At 42.4% G+C, this 24,536-nt stretch overlaps 1 protein-coding gene across 4 annotated transcripts in view; it reads left to right on the top strand.

Annotated features, from left to right (window-relative positions):
* Positions 1-24,536, top strand: part of fermt2 (fermitin family member 2) — a 46,963-nt gene that overhangs the window by 19,804 nt on the left and 2,623 nt on the right. Inside the window, exons 4-16 of one of the 4 annotated variants that reach the window (XM_031310124.2) lie at positions 6,735-6,863; positions 9,239-9,271; positions 10,943-11,168; positions 11,336-11,438; positions 11,656-11,763; positions 15,325-15,459; positions 16,079-16,128; positions 16,727-16,851; positions 16,976-17,082; positions 17,171-17,389; positions 20,826-20,846; positions 22,029-22,153; positions 22,626-22,767. In XM_031310124.2, the coding sequence (XP_031165984.1) occupies positions 6,735-6,863; positions 9,239-9,271; positions 10,943-11,168; positions 11,336-11,438; positions 11,656-11,763; positions 15,325-15,459; positions 16,079-16,128; positions 16,727-16,851; positions 16,976-17,082; positions 17,171-17,389; positions 20,826-20,846; positions 22,029-22,153; positions 22,626-22,767 (1,523 nt within the window). The remainder of the gene's footprint in view (positions 1-6,734; positions 6,864-9,238; positions 9,272-10,942; positions 11,169-11,335; positions 11,439-11,655; positions 11,764-15,324; positions 15,460-16,078; positions 16,129-16,726; positions 16,852-16,975; positions 17,083-17,170; positions 17,390-20,825; positions 20,847-22,028; positions 22,154-22,625; positions 22,768-24,536) is intronic. The other 3 variants (XM_031310126.2, XM_031310125.2, XM_035994859.1) reach the window with 3 other exon arrangements.

Genomic DNA, 24,536 nt, shown 5'->3' with positions numbered 1-24,536 from the left:
TGCGTGCTGGAGTCACGTCTCCTGACTGGCAGTCCACTGTTCGCTCTGCAGTGCTGTCCTTGGAACCTGGGCTCCATCCGTCTCACAATAATGTTTAGTAAACAGAGATTATCAATCGGTCTCAGACTTACAACACAGGCACACACCAGAGTACATATTCACGTATGTGTAAATAACTCGTACTCTTGCTCACCGTCTTGCTCACCATCTCTCCTACTAATGTCATGTCCAAATTTAACTGTCCCCCATGGTGTAAGTGGTACCCAAGGGACACACACACACACACACACACACACACACACATATACACTATCGTGATCTCCTACGATGTCCTGTCTGAGACGTGTCAGAGGTCACACATTGGACCCCAGGGACCCCTGACCTGCTAACGCCCATTTTTCCTCGGCTCAAACCGCTCCCCTGCCTTCTTAGTCACTGTCTCCAGTATGGTTTGCAGAACCCCCACCAATATAAATGCTTCCATTAGGCAGGGTCATAGCACACCTGTTGTATCTTTGTCACTGGACTGTGTTCAGCAGGCAGTATCAGGGGCTCCAGTGGCAGCTCTCCTGTTTTTATTGGCCTCTGCAGGTAGCACTCAACCTTGTTTTTAATTTGGCAGGAATGGAACTTTTTATTTTTTCAGAAGTCTACGAGGTCAGAAGACGCCGTTCTTTGAAATGAAAAGAACAAATAGCCCATTTTATTTAGTGTAAATACACAAAGGCTGTTTTTGAAAGCAGAGGCAGAGAGACTGGGGGAGAAACAGGCCGGTAGCCTTTCAGGCCTAGTTAGGAATGTGTCTGCTACTTCTGTAATAAATCTATTTCAGCTTCATAGAATTCAGGACAAATTGCTTTTGGCTGACACGGGACGTGCCAGAAAGTCACAAGATGTTGTACGGTGGCTGTAAAGGTCCACTGTGTGTGACGTGACTTCTACTGTTGTATTTGTAACACTGTGCATCATTGCTTGCAAAAAGCAGAACTCATGCTAACAGGCAGTTGGAAAGTTCTGAACTGTAACTGTGGGTGTGACAGCTGACTTAGCTGACTTACAGCTGGTCTGGCATGGAACCATTTCATTATTTGTTATCTGGGCAACTTTTGAGTTTTACAATTTCCTGTGCATATTTTCTGCTGACTCCCTGTGAGCTGCACAGCATAGAGAATCAGATGGGACAGGAAGAGACGAGGCCTGTCCAACTAGCCTTCGCTCCAGACAGCCAAAAGGGAGTGACAGAGATACTGGAAGATAGAAAGTCGGTGGAGATTGTTTTGTTTTCAGTGATGTGCAACTCATCTTTGGCCCCAGTTCCTTTTCCCATACTAATTTATTTAGATTTTTGTCTTTTTTTTTTTTTTTTTTTTGCTGTGGCGTGTCCGGTCAGATGGTCACACAGAAGCTATTTCCTGTTCCAAAAAATATCATTCTTGAACTATACAGTGTAATGGAAAAAAAAACGATCAAATGAGTGGCGATACAAACAGCCAAATACGTCACAGGTGGACTGAACTCAGAACTTGTTTTACCTTTCTATTTTGTCTGCTATTCAGTCTCTTTAGCACAACTCGGACAGTGAACGTCCCAAACAGTGGAAAAGCATAGAAAATCACCCTAACATTCCAAGTTAAAAGTATAAAACCAATTATCACCGCTGCACTTCTCCTATGTCCATGGCAGCTGTGTCCTGACACAGACACAGTCCATCTGGGCTGGCTGGGAACCGAGAGGACTCAGCAAAAGGTTCATGTACTGAAATACATGAAAATCACTCAATTTCACTCCTGTTTTGACCTCTGATTACATTTGGCAGCTCTTACATCCTGTGCTGCAGTGCTTACTTGAGAGTGAAGCAAATGCATTAGGGATTTTCCACTTTTAGTTGCAAGACAACATTTTTGAATTTTTGAAATTCTCGGAACCCAAGTTTGTGTGCTTTTTGAAGTCTTAGATGGTCTCAGCATTGGTTTCTGTTATGTTGTAGTTCCAGCTGAAACTTTAATAATAGAAAAAAAATAAAAAAATAATAATAATAATAATAATAATAATGAATGGCACTGAACTGGCTTTTGTTCATTTGACCAGTGAAGAGTCACAGTCAGACGTGCTTGTCCCGTCTAGACAACCTGGACTCACTTCCAACACGTTAAACACACTCGTACACCTCCTCCCTCTGACAGGATTCTGTTTTACTCTTCCTGCGAGGCAACACACAAAATGTACTCTTCACAACTGACTAAGACATGAACTTGGGACAAAAATGAGGCTGCGTCTCTCAGCAAACCACCACTTCAGGGTAACAAGATTCAGGCTGCTCCACTTAAGCGCTGTGTTTTTTTAAGTAAGCACTCCTTTGCTACCACGTGTGGGAAAACCAAGACACAATGGCGTTCTCTGGAATATGCAAGGGGCAGCAGCAATACTGTAAATGTCTGTATTTGTCAGCACTGTATTGTTACTGTGAGTCAAAAAAATGACTAGAGATTTGGATGACCAGCCAGGAAAGCAATGAGACTGTGTATGTCAATATCACGGGATATAAAGAACACAGGAGGATGAGTTTGAAGAAGGAGGTTGACGTTGCAATGAAGTGTTTGGTCTTTGTCCTCCAGAGAGCTTTTTAAAAGTGGGCCCAACTGTTGCTTCATCATTAAGGTCCAGCATATTTATGGCACATCAACCTGTGGTCTGCTTGACTGGCCCGAGTGAGCTGGCCACTGTTGTCATAACAGAGGAGGAGTGCAGTTTGGCCTCCAGTGCTCCAGCTCCAACCCCTAAATTAAAGTGCATTATTATGCTTTTTGAGGGGCCTTTTAGCCTGCCTGTCTGATATATGCAGAGAACCACTGACACTTATCTAACCTCACTGTACTTGTCAATAGCTGAATTCTTAAAATATAAAATATGCACACCATGTACACTCTATCAGTCTTAACACTATTATCAGTTTAGCGGACTGTATGCGAGGTAACTTTACCCCTCGTTTTATTTAGTCTTCCATGGAACAAACGCTTGATTTATTGCTCTTGAGTATTGATCAGTCAGCCTTGCAGCCCAATGAGTACCTCTTCATGACATTAAAAAGTATGCAGGGGGAAAACAGAAGGGGAAATCACTCCTCTTTAATTTATTTTGTCCATGTAGGGTCTCAAACTGTTTGTACGGTAAACTGCTGTAAAATTAGACTGTGACGTGTTTGTGATTCTTCTGCGGCTGGCTTTACTCACTGCAGTGAATCATGTGTTCCAAGGAGTAGATCTGGCGAGCCCAGCTGGCTCTCAGTCAACCCCTCTCCTCTGGCTCCAGTCCTGGTTACTGTCACATGTCTGCAGGGTAGAAGATTGGGGTCTTATTGTCTAAGGTGTCATTTCTGCTAATGGAAATCAATCAAGCTTTTGTAAGCACACTAACCGTCACTCACCCTTCCTCCTAAAAATGCGGTGAGTGTAGGAGCAGTCTTTCCCACCAGATTATGATTCTTAAATTATCACTATAAACATACGATTCAACACTCAACTGAGTATGTCAGCAGAAATTTACTGTAATGCTTGCCTGTCTGAAAAATACTAGTGGAGCGTTTTATTATTTTTTTTTTTTTTTGTATTCCACCCCCTCCCCCCTGATTTGTTCATCTTTAGCTCTATATTTCTGATGGTATTCATACTTTAGCTGACATGAATCTCCATCGTATTGACTACACCTCTACTCCCTTCATGGGAATGATGAAAAAACAAATTTCTTTAAAAATATTTTACCCAACCCACCAATTCCCCCCTTTTCCAGGCAATTCAGTAGAGACACCTAAAATATTACTTTTACAGGAACGTTTTTCTCCTCTGATAATGGATCCTAAACCTGTCACCGAAAATAGATTTTTACCACGTTGGTTTGATGAAGATGCTAAGACCAAAATCTTTGCTTTTGAACCACACTTTGATCTATAGAGGGTTATAGGAAGCAACAGTTCCATGGCAATAACGAATGTTAGTTATATCAATCATTTTAATTTTATATCAGATTGGTGTTGCTTCGTAGATATTTGTCTTATAGATGAAGTCATAATAATGAATACTAAAAGTGACATTTTAGTAAAATGCCACATGCGCCTGTATTGCCTCACCAAGAGACACAGTCCTACCCACGTACACACAGTTTGATACACACTTCACTGTGTGTATTGGCCTACTCACACAGCTCAGTGGGGCTCAAGCTCGGCAGCACGCCTGCAACTCACATGGCTGTATAAGGGCACAGGGACTGCGTTCCCCGCTGCAGCAGAGCAAGAACGAAGGAGGAGGGAGGCAGAGAGAGAGGGTGAGCGCCCATCTGGTAGTTCTTAAAACTCCTGGAATGCTTTTGCTTTAGTTACACAAACCAAACAAGCTTTCTCCCCAAGCCAAGACGTTCTCTCTCGCCTCCTGCTCGTGCTTTCCTCAACACCCTCGGCAACCTCTTCAATCACTCTGCAACACCTTTCCAAAACTTCATCTTTAAAAAAAATAAATAAATAATAAATGGAGAGAGATTTATTTAAGTGGATGTGAGAAAATGAACTTTTTTTCAACAGTCCTGCAAAAAACAAAATGAAAATAATAAAATAAGGCTCTCAAATATCTCATTTAATTTATTTATATGGAATCTTGGGAAAACCATATCCAGCTGATGATCCAGATGTGCTTGCTTCCAGACTAGCACCATCTATTCTAGTCCTGACACATTCTGGCCGTCTCACTACTACTTTAGGACCATCCCAAGCCCATCTTAAAACATCATTGCTGCTGCTGAATGATAGTTCCCTGGCCTCCAAGCCTGAGGGAGGGAGGGAGAGAGGGAAAAGACGGCAGAGAAGCTGGGGAGAGAGGCTGCTCTGTTTCAGTCATTATATTCAGTGTGGTGTCTTACTGTCTGATTGGGATCTTGCATACAGCTGACACATTGTTAGAAAGTGGTTGTTTCATTTCATTTATGGTTTCTCAGTATCTTCAAGGATACATTTTTGGTGTTTTTGTGAAATATGTTCTGTCCTTTTTATCAACAGCAGCAACTGAAGAGTGTGAGGCAGGAGGGTAAGTAGGAGATAGAGGTTGTGTCTGCCCTGCCTCAGTTGGAGATTACAGTTGAAGCCAGATTTTCAGCAAAAAATTCCAGCAATTTTCCACCACTCGTGTGCACAGCTGCCTACACATCTCCTCAGTCGTCGTAATGTCACTGTGTTCACCTACATTAAAGGTTCTACATAATGTCTGTGTGAGAAGTAATGTGGTTTATTTGACAACTTGCTGTATGTTTTTAGTGACTTATTGGTGTCCAGGGGCCTGTTTCAGAAAGCAGGTTTAGTGAAAACTCTGAGTTTGTTAACCCTGACATGAGGGGAACTCTGGGTTTTCTGTTTCAGAAAGAGAGGTAACTTAACCTCAGAGTCAGTTACTATGGTAACTGAGTCTGTGAACCTAACCTGGTCGGGAGCAGGTTTTCTTCAATAAACCTCCAGTTTCTCTCCGTCTCCTCCCTCTGACACAGCGCTCTTTCATTTCCTCATTAATTCAATCAGTCTGTATCAGGTGCATTTTAGCGCAGTTTATCACCATGAATAAAAAAACGTGTTGGTTTATTAACCATATTAGGCAGACTATAAAACGTTTTTTTTTTCTCAAAACATGGCATTTCCTTGTGTCGACGATCCCGTTGATGAAGAAACTGTATTACTTCGCAGGGTGTTAAACATACGTCGGGAGATGATATTGAGGCCCCGACTATAGATGCATTTTCATTTCCAGATAACTACCTATTTGAGCGTTATCGTTTTTCTTCCCAGTCTATCAGTTATGTAGCCTACATAACCTTATCCGTCTTCAAATCACTAACGTCACCCATCGTGGACATGCTCTACATCACAGCACATTATTTGTGTCACATTATGTTTTCTTTACAACATTGGTGATGTGGAGCATATTAGTAAAACCACTGTAGCAAAGCGCCGTCAGAAGAGTGTGACTCGCTCTGAAACGTTTTTTAAACGTTTATGTAGTGTTCCCTGGACACAAACCAGTAAGAGCCATTAAAAAGGAGTTCCACAGTATGGCAGGTGAATGATGTAAACCCAATACATCCATGTGTACCCTTTTGAAATAAAAGATTATGAATTATAATTATGTTAATGATGGTGCTGCAGCCTCAGAATGGGATTAGTAGACCTAGTACTTTTTGCCCACAGTATTGCACCTAAATGAAATAGATTATAGGTTCAATACCATTTCACCAGTAATATTAGGCTATACTTATGATTAAATATGATATACACTATATTGGAATATACGCATTTACTCTAGCAGCAATTTTCTCCCACGCAAATTCTCTTTTTTGCAGCAGCCGCTGTGTTGCTTTTTTAACGAAATACCATATGCACGCATGAGTATTTCCGCCGACCCATTTGTTTGTGGTTGTTACCATGGTGAATCGTATCATGGCTCCATTCATGCTGCCTTTTTATTGTGGTGTTGCACGCGTGTGAACCTACTCTGAGTTGATTGAACCAACTCATATCAGCTGTTCTGAAACCGAAAACTCAGTTACCCATCTCAGGGTAAATCAACTCAGACATCAGGGTTAGACTCAGAGTTTGTTAAACCTCCTTCCTGAAACAGGCCTCTGGTTTGCTTGGCTTTGTTGTGAGGCAAGGTTATTATGTTTATGTGACATCAAATTAACTTTACTGCTCTCTCTCCCTCCAGATATTCGCCACCCGGAGGAGCTATCTCTACTGCGTAAGCCCCGTGATCCCAAGAAGAAGAAGAAAAAGTTGGAGGAGGCAGAGGAGGACGACCTGGAGCTGGAGGGTCCGCTGTTAACCCCTGGATCAGGTGAGCTGATGGATAGTAGCTCCTACTGTACATGGAGATGAAGCACTTATGGCTCCAAAGCACTTGTTACAGTGTTTGCTCCAAAAGTATTTCAGCTGAATGTAAAAGGGTTAGTAGGAAGGAATATTTCTTGGAAAAAAAGATGGTGTAAGTTTTGCACGTCATGTGTTTAACCGAGTCTGTGTATTCAGTTTTTTAGGTTCAAGGCTTACTTTGACGTAATTATGTGTATTTCATTGTGAAAAGTAATCTTGTTCCCTCAAGCAGCAGGTTGAATAACAGGTTACACGAGCTGCTATGGAGCGTCCATTCTTTTTTTTAGTCTGTATCGCACTTGTGGTTCGAAAACCACTAAGATAACTCCAGATTGCTGCACCCTGCTTCTAGTGACCAAATATGAATGTGTGAGTTTGAGGCCTGCATGGGATCCACAGCCTTGGCTCCCAATTCCTTGGCAGGGAGGATGAAGAATGGTTAAGATTCCACACATAGTTGGTCACGCTGCCATTTTAAACCCAAACCAGGCTACACGACTGCAGTCATACTGGCCGATGGGAGAGTTACAACCATGTGAGCAGGGAGGAGCAGAACAAAACCGTCTGTGCTGCTGTCACAGAGTTAGCCAAAACTGCTAACAGTATTAGACAGGGTGAATGGGACTCTTTGTGTGGTTTGAGTCTCCTCTGCCCGGCCTCTGGTCTGTCCGCTGGCTTCAACATGCATATATACACACTCCTGTGAGTGGAAAGAAGGCTAATAATCATTGTGAACTTGGTGGACCATACAATTTTTCAGTCAAGAAAAACTACTTCTCCTAACATGCTGATTTGCTTCACTGTGAAGCTAGCAGCAGATTAGCGATCTCTTTGCCCATGTATCGAAATAAAAAGAGTGAACAGCACATGTTTACACCCAAAGTTGCATCATTACATTTCAAGGGTGTGCTATGGTGACTGTGGTCATGAGGTGGTGCAGAGAAACAGAGTTTCAACAGTAATGTGCAGAATCTGTTTACAATCACCACTCTTCTTGCGTGTGAGCACACACACACACACACACATCCTGCGTCCTCCCTATCAGATCACATGCTACAGTCAGTGAATATATTTAATGGCCAAGTTGTAAGACGTTATTCCGTCCCTTGAGGGGAAGGGCTGGCCTCTTACAGTAGGTCAGGTCTCCTGATAGGAATCACAAGCTCTTGCAGCGAGGCAACAGTGCAATCAGGCACACAGCCTTCTCCTGTGCAGCCAACTGCTTCTGCACACCACTGTGGAAAAGAAAAGATTGTAAGCTCAGTGCAGCTCACCATGGTCTAACTTTACTGAGTAAAGAATTACTCTAATCTTATTTAGAGCAGCAGCGATTAGTCGATTATTTTGATGTTTTTCTCACGTTGTATAGACTAATTGATTCATTGAGAAAATAATCGGTAGATTAATCGATTTATGAAAATAATTGTTAGTTGCAGGACTGAACCCCAATTTCGCCAGTTTACCGTCGCTTTAAAGGGCCTTTTGCCTTTGCCTCACCATCTTTTGAATCACTTGTCTGTAATTGACAATGCTGGTAAGACACATTGATAATAGGAAAATAGATTCCTCATATAGTAACTCGGACGTATACTGCGCAGGTCCATACTGACCTCAAAAGCAAATTACATGATGGTGAACACTTAAGGTTTTAAGGAGTACATGACCAATTATTTCTACTTTAAAGACTGGCGATCCTTTTCCAAAACCTCTAGCCTTTAAATGCACATTTAGGAAACTCCATGTCCCTTGTTTGTCTGCTCACACATGTCAAGTGCCCCACAGAATTGGTCATTTTGGTAGAAAAAACATGACTCCACCTAAGAGCCATGATGTTGTGCCCATGGTGCCAGTCCATGGCGTCCCTCTGGGCCCGCCACATCTTTACGTGCCTGGTGTATCTAATTATCTTTCCTGTCAGGGTGGATGACATGCCTCAGACAGCCAGTACTTTCAGTGTATATTTGTGCTGCAGTTTATACATGCATGGCTGGGTCACGTTGACCAACGCCTTGACTGGGTTTTCAATCAGTCATGCTGTGTTGATGGCTATAAATGGGTTGATGGAAACGACAGAACCTCACTAGTCATTCCAGGGTGATCTCCCTCTGCAAAGAGGGTAAAACTGAGTCATCCACTCTGAGGCTAACAGTTGGCAGTGCCCATGGAAATGCCACGGATCTCCCTGTTCTTGTATTTCTCTACTTTTGTCTCTTCTGTTTCCTCTTGTCCTTGTACAGTTTTTTAGTATCTTAAATCTGTCCACTTGATGTTATTTGTTCCCATTCCACTTCTTCCCTCCCCTCTTTCCTGTCTTTCCTTCTCTTACTCTTTTCATCCTAGCCTCTGAGGTAATATACATCGGACCTGTCAAAGGTAAGCTTTCCTCTTCCTCTGTCCTTTACTCTTCAGCACTGCTTCCTCACCCTTGCCTACCCCTTCCTCCCTAGCCCCCACCTCCCACAGCTGGAGTGTTGAGGTCACCTGACTGCTTCTCCAGAGAAAGTCAGCTGATTCGGGTGGTCACATGATAAAGGCTTTGCCTCTCATTAGAAATTAGCTCAAAGCTCACCTTTTCTTACAGCTACTCCAGGCCTGCTCACTGTGTCCGCTGACTATCACTTTTTAGCCCTTGGACGGTTTATAACTGATTACTGAGGTGGTCATAAGTAAATTATTAGTAGATGTTTTTGCTTTACGTTTTTAAAGAAGTTCAGAAATCAGAACAGTGATAATGATTATTGGTCCATAATCCTACATACACACCACAACCAATAGCCCACACAGAAGCTTTGTGTAAAAATCAAATCCACAAGAGACACTTTCATTTATTGACAGCCCTCTCATGGTTTACTTCTAGTCTTAACAGCCCATGGTGGTCCAGCTCCATCCATCTAAGCCCTCTATGAATCCCCAGTGTGGGACCATTAGGGAGTCAAGTCATGTTAACATTCTTTGTGCCTTTTCGCCTGCTTTGGCGAGTCAGTAAACAGGATGGAGGAGGCCTAGTTGTATTTTTAATAGGCTGTCAGCTTTCACCTTATACATGGTCTCTCTGGATATTTGGGATTCCTCAAGAGACCCTTTGGGAGATGGAAGTACTCTCCCTGACCTGATGCACTCAGCGTTAGGGAAAAACCTTGAAATAACCACTGAATAACACCCTCCCCCACAAGGGATGTGTGGCCATAGCCTGCACCCTGTTCTCATGACCTCAGCTCACAAATACAAACGTACACGTGCATAATCACAAACACAAACCAAGCCCACTTCCTGATTTCAGAAGGGATTTAGTGGTTTAGCCAGTGTTGCTTCTTGACCTTGGCCCCACAGAGGGAAGAGGGAATGGGGGGTATGGGGCCAAAAATACTACCACAAGGCCAGCCAACAGGAAATGCAAACCGCTTCACTTAGGTGGCTTGCTTATTTTTGCAGTCAAAATTTAGAATAATTTCAGAACTAATGGCAAAGCTAAAGCAACATTTAGAATCTTTTAAGAATTAGATCAAAAAATATGTGGCAGATTTTTTTCAATCTTACATGTTTTTGTTATAATCCATTTATCATCCCATATCTTTGTGCTCCCCTCCTCTCTCCTCGCTGTGGCAAGTTTTGCATTAGTTTGCTGTGTGCAGTGCATTCCTGCAGGTTTTTTGACTGTGAGTAAGTGGGTGACCCTGATCATGTTCTGCGTCATCTGCATGCTGATCCACATCAATTCCACCATCAGCAGGAGGACATAGTTGAAGCCACTCATCTGCAAAGTGTGGGCTGGTAGTCACATGGTGTTGTTGACCGCTAGCTGGCCTGGCTAGGCTGCAAGTGTGTGTGCTTTTGGAAAAGTGTTCACCCCTTTTTTCCCTAATGCTGTTTTGTTGATGTACTTAGTATTTGGGAATGTGCGCTTATTTGCTTTGAAATGGGCGTATTTATTAGTGTCAGTGTGAGACAACAATTATATAAAGAATGGTATATTGTTAATGTGATCATTTTCTTTTTGGACCTCAGTGCACTATAAGGGACTAACTGATGACTGTGTGATTTCAGGGAGCATCTACTCCAGTCCAGGCTTGTACAGTAAGACTATGACCCCCACCTATGACTCCAGAGACGGCAGCCCGCTGTCGCCCACCACTGCCTGGTTTGGGGACAGCCCCCTCTCTGAGGGCAACCCCAGCATCCTCGCTGTCAGCCAGCCAATCTCCTCACCAGACATCCTGGTCAAACTCTACAAGCCCCAGTCTCTGCTGGACAAAGCCAAAATCAACCAGGGGTGAGATGACTTTGCTTAGTGGTTAGATGGTTTGGTTAAACAGCTTATAGTCAGACATGCTTTGATGGGTTTGCAATATATTTAGCACTGTGCATCTGATCAAAATAGTTGCAAGAGGCTGCAGGGAGTTTGCTTGATTCAGAATACATTATTCACTGTCTGTACAGGTGGTTGGACTCATCCAGGTCTTTGATGGAGCAGGATGTAAAGGAGAATGAGGTGCTACTGCTGAGGTTTAAATATCACAGTTTCTTTGACCTCAACCCAAAGGTACGTCCCATAGACAATGTAGGACAATTTCTCGAATGGTTAGTGTCACAGTACTCGAAAGTCATTGGACAAAAGTCATGATGCCATTAACCACGTACAACTTCTAACTAGTGCTTCCAACTAGTCTAGTTGTGTCCTGTGTGTATCAGAGTGTGAGAGAGCGTGAGAATCTGCTTGTTTGTATGCATGTTAACCTCTGCGACAAACCTCTCCACAGTATGATGCCATCCGAGTGAACCAGCTCTATGAACAGTCCAAGTGGGCCATCCTGCTGGAGGAAATTGAGTGCACGGAGGAGGAAATGATGATGTTTGCTGCCCTGCAGGTAAAGTGTGTGTGTGTGTGTGTGTGTGTGTGTGTGTGTGTGTGTGTGCGCGCGCGCGTGTGTGTGTGCGTGTGTGTGCGCCGATGGGCACATTGCCTTCTCATCTGCAAGCTAATGAATTAAATGGGCTTCTAGCCCAAAACTGAGACATATTGCTGCCATTTCTGGCTAAAAAACTTGGATATATTGCACATTGATGCAGAATGAGTTAATGGGGGCATTATCACACATATCCCCACTGGGCAATATCAACCAAGTCTCTTTATTTTTGACTCATAGTTTAATAGAAAAAAAGGAGTAAATAGCCTTTCAACAAGAAAATCTGTTATGAATAATTAATTATGATTAACTTGAAAGACATTAATGCATTTACCTCAATTAGGTTTTGTAAATGTTCTTGTACAATTTCCAGCATTATATTTTTCCAACATTAAATTCTCTCACTAATAGTAAGGGATTTCAAGCATGTTTATATAATGGGCCAACCTTGAGGCAACTTGCTGTAGCCACTCATACAGAGCTGATCTGACCTGGACTTTGGAGCCACTGGCAGCATCAGACACACTCATTTCTCTTTTGAGACAAGTTTAATGGAAGATCAAGATGAGGAGAAATGGGGATCAGTGCAAGTGATATACAGATGTGAGGCCCTTTAGCCCCCTCAGGTAACCCCCTATAATCTGGGGGTGGTGCCCCTGCTATTTCTGACCCTCATAAACTGTGGGTGCCACGACCTGAAGACGCCACCCTGTCCTCACCCCCAGGGTAATTATAGAGCATCTTGGGCCACAGGACCCAGTGCCTCCAGCCCAGCCCACCCACCCATCCCCAGCAAGGCACTGTCTCATAGACCTGCTTACATTCCTCTAGAAGCCCTCTTACACTCTGAGGTGTTAGGTGTGTTTCATCAGATCGGTTATAGTTACACTTAACTGGTTTCTTGTTACTCTTCCTGAGAGAGATGCTAATCAGAGTTGGGTGTTTAGACTGGCCGTTACTCTGTCGCTACCTGTCTGTTAGCACTTTGGTAGCTACTACTATGTTTCAGCTGGGTAGGATGAGCTCAGGGCTTTTGGCTAAAGTTTCATTGGTGAGAGTGGATACACAGGGTCTAAATAAAGACCAATGATTGTCCACGTCCAGTATGTCGCTGGCTTGTGTTAGCATGCTATCACCTAGACCTTTTACATTGGCAGTACATAGAAATTAGGTAATCAGGAGTATTTCCTCTCAGGGAAAAGACTGAAATATATTAAATCCAAAACATTCCGCTTTCTTATTAGCACCTACTGCAGAACCATTCAGCTACTCAATGGATCCTCAACACTACAATAGCACCTCAGGGATACAATGCACTGACACTTTGTAACTCTTGACTGCACTGACTTGTAGGGTGTCCTTCAGCACTGGCACTTAACTTTTTTAACACATATTTATCTATTTTATCATGGGATAAATGGTATGCATATGTGGGGGGGAGCAAGGCTGGGGGGTTGTGTCTATATGTGTCTACATTGTGTTTTTAATAGGTATGGACTGTCCTGCTGTGAATGCTTTGAATGTTTTTTTTGGGTAATGAGCACACTGCACCAAATTCCTAGCAACTTAGTTGCATGGCAATAAAGTTTTGAATCTTGAAGAACAGGAACCGACCTCATAGTCACCGACTTGGGGCACTGGTTGTACTTTGAACCTCAGCAGATAAACACGTACACTCAGCCAACCATTCACACAAACAGGAAACAAGCCCCCCCAGTGTTGCAGCTTTAAAAGACTGTCAGAGTGGAAGAGGCGGAGGAATGGAGTGTCATGGCGAGCCCTTTGTCCCACATTCTGTAACCTTAGCTGGGCTAAAGCCTCACATATCCCTCTCAAAGTCTGCCTCTGTATCTCTCACTCTCTCGACAGCTGTTCATTCATATATTGGTGGGGGGTTGGTGATGGGTTGACATTATAAATACCATTTGTCAACAAGTTGTATTTAGTGTCTGTGACTCACACTAAGAGGTAAACACTGTTGGGTTTTCAGTAATACCCCCATCCTGATGAATTGGTGTTTTCAGTTTTCTTTTTCCCTTATTGGCCTAGTCTCACATGTGTTCCCAGTACAATCAATTATATAGCCTGTTTCAGTTCAAAGACGTGCCAAAAACACATTGTTCAAACGTACCTCTTATTTCTCTCATCACCGACCACGTCATCTTTTTCTCATCCTGAAACTAGTCTCCTCATCTTCATCTCCTTTAAAGATAAAAGTCATTGTTTCATCTCTGGTAAACTCAATGGTGCATACTGGCAGCACTTGCCAACATAAATGCCAACACATCTTAAAGTATTTATGTGGCTGTTATCACAGACCAATTCACTTTTATAAGACAAAGTTGGAGGTTTGTGCACCGGTAGCAAACATAGCAGGATACTTTATATATCAGCAAAACTGTTGCCAAGGGTGTTGGAGTTGGACAAGCAATTATTAGCTGTTGCCTTTTCCATCACTTTTTTAAGCCAATATTTGGGACTTGGGGTTTTTTTTTCACCAGGAAGGCTTCAGTGAATCTGCTGGGTAGAAACATTCTGTAACTGGAAGATTGTAGGTCTTAACAGTGTTGAGTTGTTACTTTGAAACCTTGTCCACAGCACCACATACTTTGCCCCAACTGTTCACTCTGTTCCCTAAAACCCCTGCTGACATGCATATTGTACGTGTGTGCCTTAAGGCGCTGACACACCAACCTGATTATCAGCCGTCGGACAGTCTGGCGAGGTCGGTGACTCGAGTCAGTTTGGTGTGCTCCGTGCCGTCGTCCGTCGGAGGGGCAGTCGGCCTTCGTTTTGGCCAACCTGACTTGCTGGGTCGGAGGGCGGGCAGTCGGACTCAATGACCAATCTGATTGGTGGAGTGCTAACTCGGAAATGGCGAGCCGGATGAGTGACGGACGCCTCTCAAAATCTGATAAAAATCTTTTAAACTGACCTTTGTCGATCTGAAATGAAGACAGATTCATCAACTGTATGGCCTATTTCTCGCTTAAAATGTTTTCAGAAACACGTTTCAGTGAACTATTTTCGGAAAATACGAGATCGTATTTCGAACAAGCCGCCATTACTATCGGCTGGAGAAGCCAGACCCACGTCACACGTTCGTCATTTCCGGATTTCATTTTTTGGGGCGACAATACAGATTAGCGCCGCCTGCTGTTATGGAGACGTATTACGTCTCGCGCACGCGCAGAACGTACGCTCATGTCGGTGTCGCTTCGGTGTGTTCGGGGAGCCGACTGATCAGTCCGACTGCCTTTTCTGCCGACGGTCGGCCGTCTGGTTGGTGTGTCAGGGCCTTAAAAGGAGGATGTTAAGAAAAACATTCTTCAAAATTCTCTGTATGTAACTGGTTCATATGCATGACTGAGAAATCTAGAAACGAAAAAAAAACAAATATATTAAATATCATGTAATCTCAAAATAGAAAATGTGTAGAAACCCTGGTTTAACACAGCAAGTTAAGTGCTCAAAAGGTATTTAAAAATGGGCCTAACTGGGGTTATCTTTTTTCCCCCTCAGTACCACATCAACAAGCTGTCAATCATGTCTTCAGACAACCACCTGAATAACAGTGAGAAGGAGGTGGATGAGGTGGATGCAGCTCTGTCTGACCTGGAAATTACTTTGGAGGGAGGGAAGACGTCCAACTCACTGGTATGACAGTGCGACACTGCGACATCTTCACATTCACTACAGAAAATACCTTTTGGTTGTGGATTACGTGTACTGGGCTCCAAACTCATTATGTGTTTGTTTATTTGTTGTCCCAATTGCAGCAGCTTGGCAGTGTGTTTGGTCCTTTGTTTCTTTACTGTTTTGTGATGAAGTGTACTTTCATCAGCTGTAATAAACAGGAGCGGAGACATACATAGACACTGTACACTGACCCAGGGGAGGGGAAAATCACAATGAATTATTTCACTGGGAGTGCTACATTTCACACAGTTGTTTATCAGGGCTGCATCTGACAAAAGACTGGGGGTGTGAGATATTTGACACTTAAACAAACCCAACAAAGGCTGCATGTTACATGGGTAAGTTGAAAATATATGCGTTTGTTATAACAGCAGCCCCGCCTCAAGAACTTGTTAAGTTTATACAGCTTATCAGAAGAAACTTAGCTTTTAGATATTACATAAGAAGGAAGTGCTGTCTTTAGCATACTCTACTGAGCAATGACATTGAAACTGTTGAAAGTTAAGCCATGTTTTTATTGTTTTGTATTCACATCTTCCAGGTTTATACTAACAATGGGTTTTTCATTTTCTCCTAGGGTGACATCACATCTATTCCTGAGCTAGCGGACTATGTCAAAGTCTTCAAGTAAGATCCCACAAGACCACATGCACTTTCACCGTTACCAAAAAAACAAGAACTGAATGAGTGCGTGCAAAGATTGTATTTGTCCGAAAGATGTTGAGTCTCTCAGAGAACCAGGAAATAACATTTTCAGGCTAAATGAGAGAGCTGTTGCCTGGTTTGCATCAGTGTAATAGGCTGCATTGTTTGCCAAAGGACATTTACAGGCTGAGCTTTCAGTTTAGCTTTTCAAAGTGATTACAGTTGGACCAAGCATATTTTTAACCATATTCATTTTTGGCTTTACGCCTTTGCTGACAGGAAGGTGGCCCCTGGGGTGGTTGTCTCATAAAATGTATAAACCATTGGGGGGGTATGATATCAAGAGACATTTCCGCTTTAATGGTTTTCCATTAATGTTCACGTCCAATGCTGGCTGTTTTCCTATTCACCTTACTGACTTTGCACTTAAGAAGCTCTCCCTCTCTTTCCCCCCTCTCCTTTGTACGCGCTTATGATCTCCCCTCCCCCACTCTTCCTCTCGTCCACTAATAAAGAAAATGGGTGTTTTTTCCATCTGAAGTCTGACATGTCTCCCTTTGTCTGTTATATATTTTTCCAGACCCAAGAAACTGACACTGAAGGGCTATAAGCAGTACTGGTGCACATTCAAGGATATCACAATTTCCTGTTACAAGAGTAAAGAGGAGGCACATGGGACACCTGCTCTCCAAATGAATCTTAGAGGTGCAAACACACAAAATGTCATTTCATGCCCATGCAAGAATACATTGCTTATTTTTTCTGTCTAAAGAATGAGGTGTGAACTTTGACCTCTTCTTCCGCTCTGCATTTTGGCTTCCATGTGTAGGCTGTGAGGTGACTCCAGATGTTAACATCTCTGGTCAGAAATTCAACATCAAGTTGCTAATCCCTGTGGCTGATGGCATGAATGAGATCTGGCTTCGCTGTGACATGGTAAGACTGAATTAAGTTGACCATTTCTGATCATTTCTTGTCCTTTTTAATAGATTTATAATAACCAGTGTTTGACTTTCTTCTCCAGGAGAAACAGTACGCCCACTGGATGGCTGCATGTCGCTTGGCCTCCAAAGGAAAGACCATGGCCGACAGCTCTTACAACCTGGAGGTCCAGAACATTCTGTCCTTCCTCAAGATGCAACACATGAACCCTGACCCTCAGTTCATTGAGCCAATCACCACCGATATCAACCCAGAATGCCTAGTGTCCCCGCGCTATCTGAAGAAGTACAAGAACAAGCAGGTAAGCCATGCAATTGGAGCTTAACCATGCAACCTCTGAATGCACTGTAGGGTGTACACGTGGAAGGTAAAGCGTGTAGTTAGAAAGATACAGACGTACGGAAGGTACCTATCTTCTCTACTGTGTATTTTGTGTGAGGTTGTTTACTTGTTTGATAAGTCGGTTGTGGAGTTAGATGGAGCAGCGTCTGATGCTTCCCAGATGGCCGCCTCCTGGCATCAGGCTTGTCTTGCATTGGAATGTAGCCTGCCTCTACTCCCCCTCCTTTACTCTCCTCCTCTTCTCTCTGTTCCGTCTCTCCACCCCCCTCTGTCCAAGGGGAAACCAGGACAGCAGACGTCCAAACCACTCAACATCCTCACAGTAGAGCTGCTCATGTCATAACTGTAATGGATACTTTGTCTGCTCTCGGCCTTTGTGCTTGTAGACAAAAGTGTAGAAATGTTCGTTGACTTGTAGGTGCTCAGTTCATCTGGCAACATTGACGAAAAATCTGAATATATTGTCTAGGGGTGGGGGGGAAAATCGGTATAGCATTGCAATATTCTTCGTGGCAATACTGTAACAATACACAGTAGCAAAGTATCGATCTGTTATTATATATGTCTTGGTCACTTTGTCTGCTTGACGATCCCATTTTGTAGCAACAGAATTGAAGTGAGATGAACAAACAAAGAAATGTATATTTTTAGATAAAACAGATGTTGACAAAGTTTCCTTTTGGGAACATAATTTGAAATTGGGAAAAATTTGAAGTTGGAAAAAGGGTAATAAATTGCAATATATCGCAGGATATTGCAATATGTTTAAAATCGCAATAATATTGTATCGTGACATCAGTATCGTGATGATATCGTATCTTGAGGCCTCTGGGGATTTCCACCCCTAATATTGTCTATGTCTAAAAATATTATGGAATAGTCACCCGCAAACATCATAACCAGTTGTAGAATTTAAACATTATTAATGAATTAACTTGTAAGCGTTAGGAAAATTCTACAATGTGCCCAGCAGATTTGCATGAAAGCAACAGGCTGGTGTGTGTACATAGGAACAGCTGAGTACACGGCTGCCATAGCTATGTAAGTTGGGGGTGGTGAGGAAGGGGGCAGGGTTGCCTCCTCATAGCTTTCTCACTCAGTCTGGTCTTGTTTAAGTTGTAGTAGAAAAGCAGAATGCTGCTAGGTAGTTCGAAGGATGTTGGGAGGTTGTTTGTACCGTAAGTGATGACTCAGAAATGGTCTGGGAAATGGATGTCTAGAGACCAAGGTAGACAGAAAGATAGATTCATGTCCTATAAATGGGTGTCAGCATGGCTGGTATGCTGCAGGCACTTCTATTTTGCCACAATACAAACCAGACTTGTTCTTGATTTCTTTGATACTCCTGTAACATAGGAAACATGAGTATCACATGGTTCTACTGAACTCATGCTTGATACATTCATATGGGACTGCTGTCACAGGTTAATCTCTGAACGTCACTGTTCTACAACTCAAGTTCCACATACAGCCCTGCTAAAAATAAAACAATTACAGAAGTACCAAAAAAAGTTTCAGTTCTCTCTTTCTCTTGGTGTCCCCTTTCTCCCTTTTTCAGTCGTCAGGAAATAACTTTAAATATCGTTAGGGTCAATAACTTTTTATGATTTTATAATTAAAATTCATATCACCATCTCTAATAATAAAAGGCGTTTTGCCAAAACCGAGGAGTGACTGACCGATCCATGTTTAAATCAAGAAAGGATCACGAAGCCAGGTCGCTTGATGCACGTTGACCCATTCAGACCAGCCAACCTGTGGGTTTAACCCATGGCATGGTGTCAGTACTGTATGTTGGTCTGAGAGAGAGAAAAATCCTGGGTTGGTTATCGTATCTATTGCACTAGTGTTTGGTTCTCTATGTATTGCACTTTCCCAAAGAAGGTTTCTTGGATTAGTTTTTCTGGAAAGCTGAAACATGATACCGAGGTTTCCTTAACATATTCTACATGACTAAAAGACTGTGCTGGACAGTACACAACAATAATGATTTTGCTAGCATTGAGGAGCTACAGCTCCCATGAACCATATGCTATCAGACCTCATAGGAGCTGCAGTTAACATAGTAATTGTTTTATCTTTATCAGGAGATGCTCAAATGTCACTGTCCACTGACCCATTTTGGACAGACAGACAGACTGTTTCTGCTTTTAAGAATATGGACAGAAAACTTCAGTGTCATCGCATCCAGTGTTTTTTTTTTTTGTTTTTTTTTAGAAAGACAAATGGAAAATACATCTGTGGCATAATACGTTGCATGGAATAGAGGCTAGCTTGAACAGGGGGAAGGACTTTTTAGTGGTATTAGCCCAGCAGGGTGTGTGTCCATCTGGGGCTGTGGTTCTTTCTGGTCCGGCTCTAGTCTCACTCATAATCCCAGTCTGATAGGGGGTATCCCCAGGCACACAACATGAAAGAGTAGCAGCATATGTACAGTATGTGTATATGCCCGTGCACTCACACACATGTGTACTCATGTAGTGGGCGTGGGGCATCAGGAAATGAGCCGTGCCTGGGAATGCTGCGCGGGAAAACTGTCTGGGGAAAAAAGCCCATTCGCTCTCAGTCAGATGCAACCCCTCCCCATCTCCCTTAAACTGGACTTCCTGTTGCAAAACTGGTCTGAGGAGACTTCCGTGCCGCGGCTCCCAGCGGATACACACACAGGAATTTTTAGATCACTTGGACCAGTGTGGTCCTTGGCCATATAGATACATTTTGACAAGAGAAAACCAGAATTAAAGACAAAATAAAGTAGTAGTAGTAGTAGTAGTAGTAGTAGTAGTAGTAGTAGTAGTAGTAGTAGTAGAAGGAGTAGTAGTAGTAGTAGAAGGAGTAGTAGTAGTAGTAGAAGGAGTAGTAGTAGGAGTATGGAGACATGGCACTCCTACAGCTTGGTGCTTCCAAAATGTGCTGCTTGGTGCATACCGCCATCCTGTGGACGAAAGTGGAAATTATGGAGAAGCTGTGTGATTTATTTTATTGGCTCATTGCGAAAGTATAATAATAAACAGCCATTATGAAATGTACAGTTCCGGTTCCTACTTCTAATGTGAAACCAGTGTCTGACTGCTGCTGTGCTCTCTCTCTCTCTCTCTCTCTCTCTCTCTCTCTCTCTCTCTCTCTCTCTCTCTCTCTCTCTCTCTCTCTCTCTCTCTCTCTCTCTCTGTTGTGGCTGAATAGTGCATGACCTCCAGACTCCACAGCCCCTCTCCCCACCTTGTTTCTTTAATTACAAATGCGGCCTCCTACTTTATTGTTTTGGATCTTTCTTTCCTCGACATTGATCATACTTGCTTGTTCTCTTTGTCCAATCTTTCTTTCTTTTCTCTCCTCTTGTATGCATCTCCTTCCTTCCTCTGTGCCTTTCTCCCACCCCCACCTTTCATCTTCAGCCAGGCTCTATCAGGGACTTGGTAAGTTGAGTTATGTGTCCACTGGGTGCCTTATAAGCCTTAGATACATGTATGTGCATGTGTGTATAAACTCTGAACACTTTTTGTGTCTGGGTTGCCTCACCTAACCAAAACTAGTGCAACTATATAACATAGTGGCTGGTAGTCACAGTAGAATAAATAGAATCCTCCGTGTTAGTTAGTTAGTTTGTTTGTTTTTGTCACTAGCTCTAATGTTTTCAGGGTGCCATAAGACAAATGACACATAGCTCTATTGCTACAATATTGGGACATCTGTGTTGTGTTTGTACCATTAATGGTAAACAAAATACACACGATATTCAGTAAAATAAATGGCCCATGCAGGTGTTTTTGCGTGTTTTAGCCCATTTAACAGCAGTTCTATACATTAATGCCGAACATTTATCAAAGCAAATCATAGGTTTAATGTGTTTTGAGTGATGTGTTTTATTTTTCTGTCAGTAAAATATGTAAAGCAGAGACTAGAAACTTGCTGAAGGTAAGTGATCCATCACAGTAAAGCAAATTTATTTTGTTTTTTTTGTTGTAATGCAGTTGAACAGTGACTGCTGAATCAACACCAACGAAATTATGAACTTATCGATTAATTCCTGACGACCGTATTTGCTTAGTTTTTTTTTTCTTTTTACCTTTTTTGATTTTTTTTTTTTTCAATTAAGCTCAAGAATGCAATGCTAATCAGTAGCTGACTGTAACATGTGGGAGGTTCAAGGTGATGGATTACTTATTACTTACTCTGGATGTCTCTGTTACACTGCTCTTACAGGTGAATTAGTTGATCTAATGTTGGGCTGCCGCCCTAAAAAGGATGTAGGGACAGTATGGGAACACACACATGCATGCTCACTTGCACATTAACCTTAGTCTGGCTCCTCAGAGGGCTCGTAGGTTTATATTTGTTTGTCTGTCTATTTTGTAGCTGTGTGAAGTAGAGTTTCACTGTGACAGCCCTCTGCTTATTGGCTGACACTGTGTGTGCTGATGGCTTTATGGAATTAGCCACAGCTTGTTTACGCACTGTGTGTGGATTTGGGTGCATCGGCTGGTTTAAGTGTGGTGATGGGATACATTTGTTTACAGTGTGGAGTGTGTTGGTGTTTGTAGAGACTCAAATGGTGGAAGCATACTGAAATGTCATGTGTGTGGTTGTGTATTTGTCAGATTTCAGCCCGGATCCTTGAAGCCCACCAGAATGTGGCCCAGATGAGTCTCATCGAGGCCAAGATGCGCTTCATCCAGGCATGGCAGTCCCTGCCTGAGTTTGGAATCACTCATTTCCTTGCCAAGTAAGCTGATGTGTCTTTCCACTTATATCACCCACTCTGTTTTTTTTTAATTACTTTAATGTTTATTGAATTTTCAGTACTGAACACAGTCACATCAATTTGTGAGTGATATATGGAAACAAAAATAAAAAAAACAACATACAAATAAAATCAAAACAGGTCCTGTGAGGAAAGGTGATGATAGCCACAAAAATAGAAATAAAATGTATACATTTCAAATCGCTGCTTTATCCACTAATGAGTCCAAGCTGTGAACCAATGTCCTTATGCTTTATTTAAGTAAAATGTCCACTTCTGCCATCTTATATATATAAACCTTCTTTCAAACCTAGCACAAAAGTCAACCTTTCCATTGCCCTTATTTCATTTATGACCTCATACCCCACTCTCTGTTTTATGTGCTGACAGGGACTCATATTGTCATTTGATCTGCACAGTTTCATTTCACAGTGGATTTTCTTCTTCTCTGCAGGTTCCAGGGTGGAAAGCGGGAGGAGCTGATCGGCATCACTTACAACCGTTTGATCCGGATGGATGCCGGCACTGGAGATGCTATTAAGACCTGGCGCTTCAGCAACATGAAACAGTGGAACGTCAACTGGGAGATCAAGATGGTAGGGAACCCATTTAAGTTATTTTAATGTAATAGTTTTCTTTTCAAAGTTATTCGCGTCCTACTCTCACTCAGTGTTGGGAGTTAATGTTTCTGGAGCTGAAACTTTTCAACTGATTTCAGGGGAACTCTCACTAATTTTTTCTCATCAAAGTTTCCATACAGGTCTGGGGGAGTATTACTGTATACGTGAAAAAAAAAGTTGTATAAAGCCTTTTTTGGCACCAGAGGGACCTGTGCAGAATCTGAGAAAATTGCCTCAGTTGATGTCACTTGACATCACTCGAGTGATGTCACTTGAGTCAGCATCAGTTGGGATGTTTAATACGACAAGTTTGAAAAGGAAAAGAATCGTAGTGTAGTCAGAAAGAAATGAGCTTATCAGACTGTGTACCTGTAGCCTGCTCCTCATCTCTGCTTGAGGCTAGCATACTAACATAACGCAGCCTAATATCCAACTGAATTGTCCGTGACCGAGCTGCATTGTGGGTAACATTGACGGTTATTGACGATATCTCTGGTTCTGCTGCATTGATTTTGGTACTTTGTTCATTGCGAGTCGAGTGCTATTCTAAATCTGAGTGCTTTTGAAGCATTCTTCTAAGCAATTAGTAGTATGATCAGAACAATTGTAATCAGAAAAACTAAAATGCACCAGTTCCAGCTTCTCAGATGTAATTATGTGCTGGTTTAGATTTAGATTTTAGATTTATGCTTCTGCGTTAAATCTACGCCACACTACCGGTCAAAAGTTTGGGGTCACTTAGAAATTTCCATTCCACTCCATTACTTACAGAATACCAGCTGAGATCAGTTGCATTGTTTTTTTAATCAGGGCGGCAGTTTCAGATTACATTATGTGCTTACATAATTGCAAAAGGGCTCTTGACTGTCGTAGAAAGAAGTGGCTGATCTTTAATGCAATATCTACATAGCCCATTATTAGCAACCATTCATCCAGTGTTCCAAAGGCACATTCTGTTAACTAATTTGATATCATTTTAAAAGGCTAACTGAGAAAACATTGGAGAAACCTTTTGCAATTATGTAAGCACATAATGTAATCTGAAAACTGCTGCCCTGGTTAAAAAAACAAGGCAGGGCAGGGGTCTTTAACGTTTTTTAGGCCAAGGACCCCTTAACTAAAAGAGAGACAGAGCAGGGACCCCCTACTACATATGTTGTATAAAATGAAGTTGCATATGGGGCCTACAATAACATGTAGGGCAGCCTAAAACCTTTATACATACCTTTTATGCATAGAATACTAAGCTATTAAATAGCCTAATAATTATTGGCATGCTTTTATAAATCATGTTTTAATGTTAAACATATATGTGGCACAGTGAATCCTTAGGATGAACTGTATCTGGGGATGGATATCTAAGTGACTACCTTAACTATAGGCCAGTAAGTCTATCATCAGTGGGGATTTATATTTGCTAATAAAATGTTAGATTCATGTTAAGACTTTTTAATTTTTGAAAAAATGTCAAAGTTTTGCAATAATTTGGAGGCCCCCCTGCATTGACTCTGAGGACGCCCTAGGGGTCCCGGATCCCTGCTCTAGAGTCGCTACTCACTCCGAAACTAGTCACCAACACTCGCTCTACCACACACTCCCCAGCACACAAACGCACATGGCGAAAGCTCTGTGTGGAGCCTCCGCAGGACCATAAATCACTCTTTAGTCTTCTTCTACGATGGTAAATTGAATACTTTTGGGTTTTAGACTGTTGGTGGCATGACAAGACATTTGAATGAAAATGC

Source organism: Sander lucioperca, chromosome 18 (genome assembly GCF_008315115.2).
Source record: "Sander lucioperca isolate FBNREF2018 chromosome 18, SLUC_FBN_1.2, whole genome shotgun sequence".
Taxonomy (NCBI): domain Eukaryota; kingdom Metazoa; phylum Chordata; class Actinopteri; order Perciformes; family Percidae; genus Sander; species Sander lucioperca.
The sequence above is the reverse complement of the archived record's forward strand: the minus strand, read 5'-3'. Positions and strand labels throughout refer to the sequence as shown.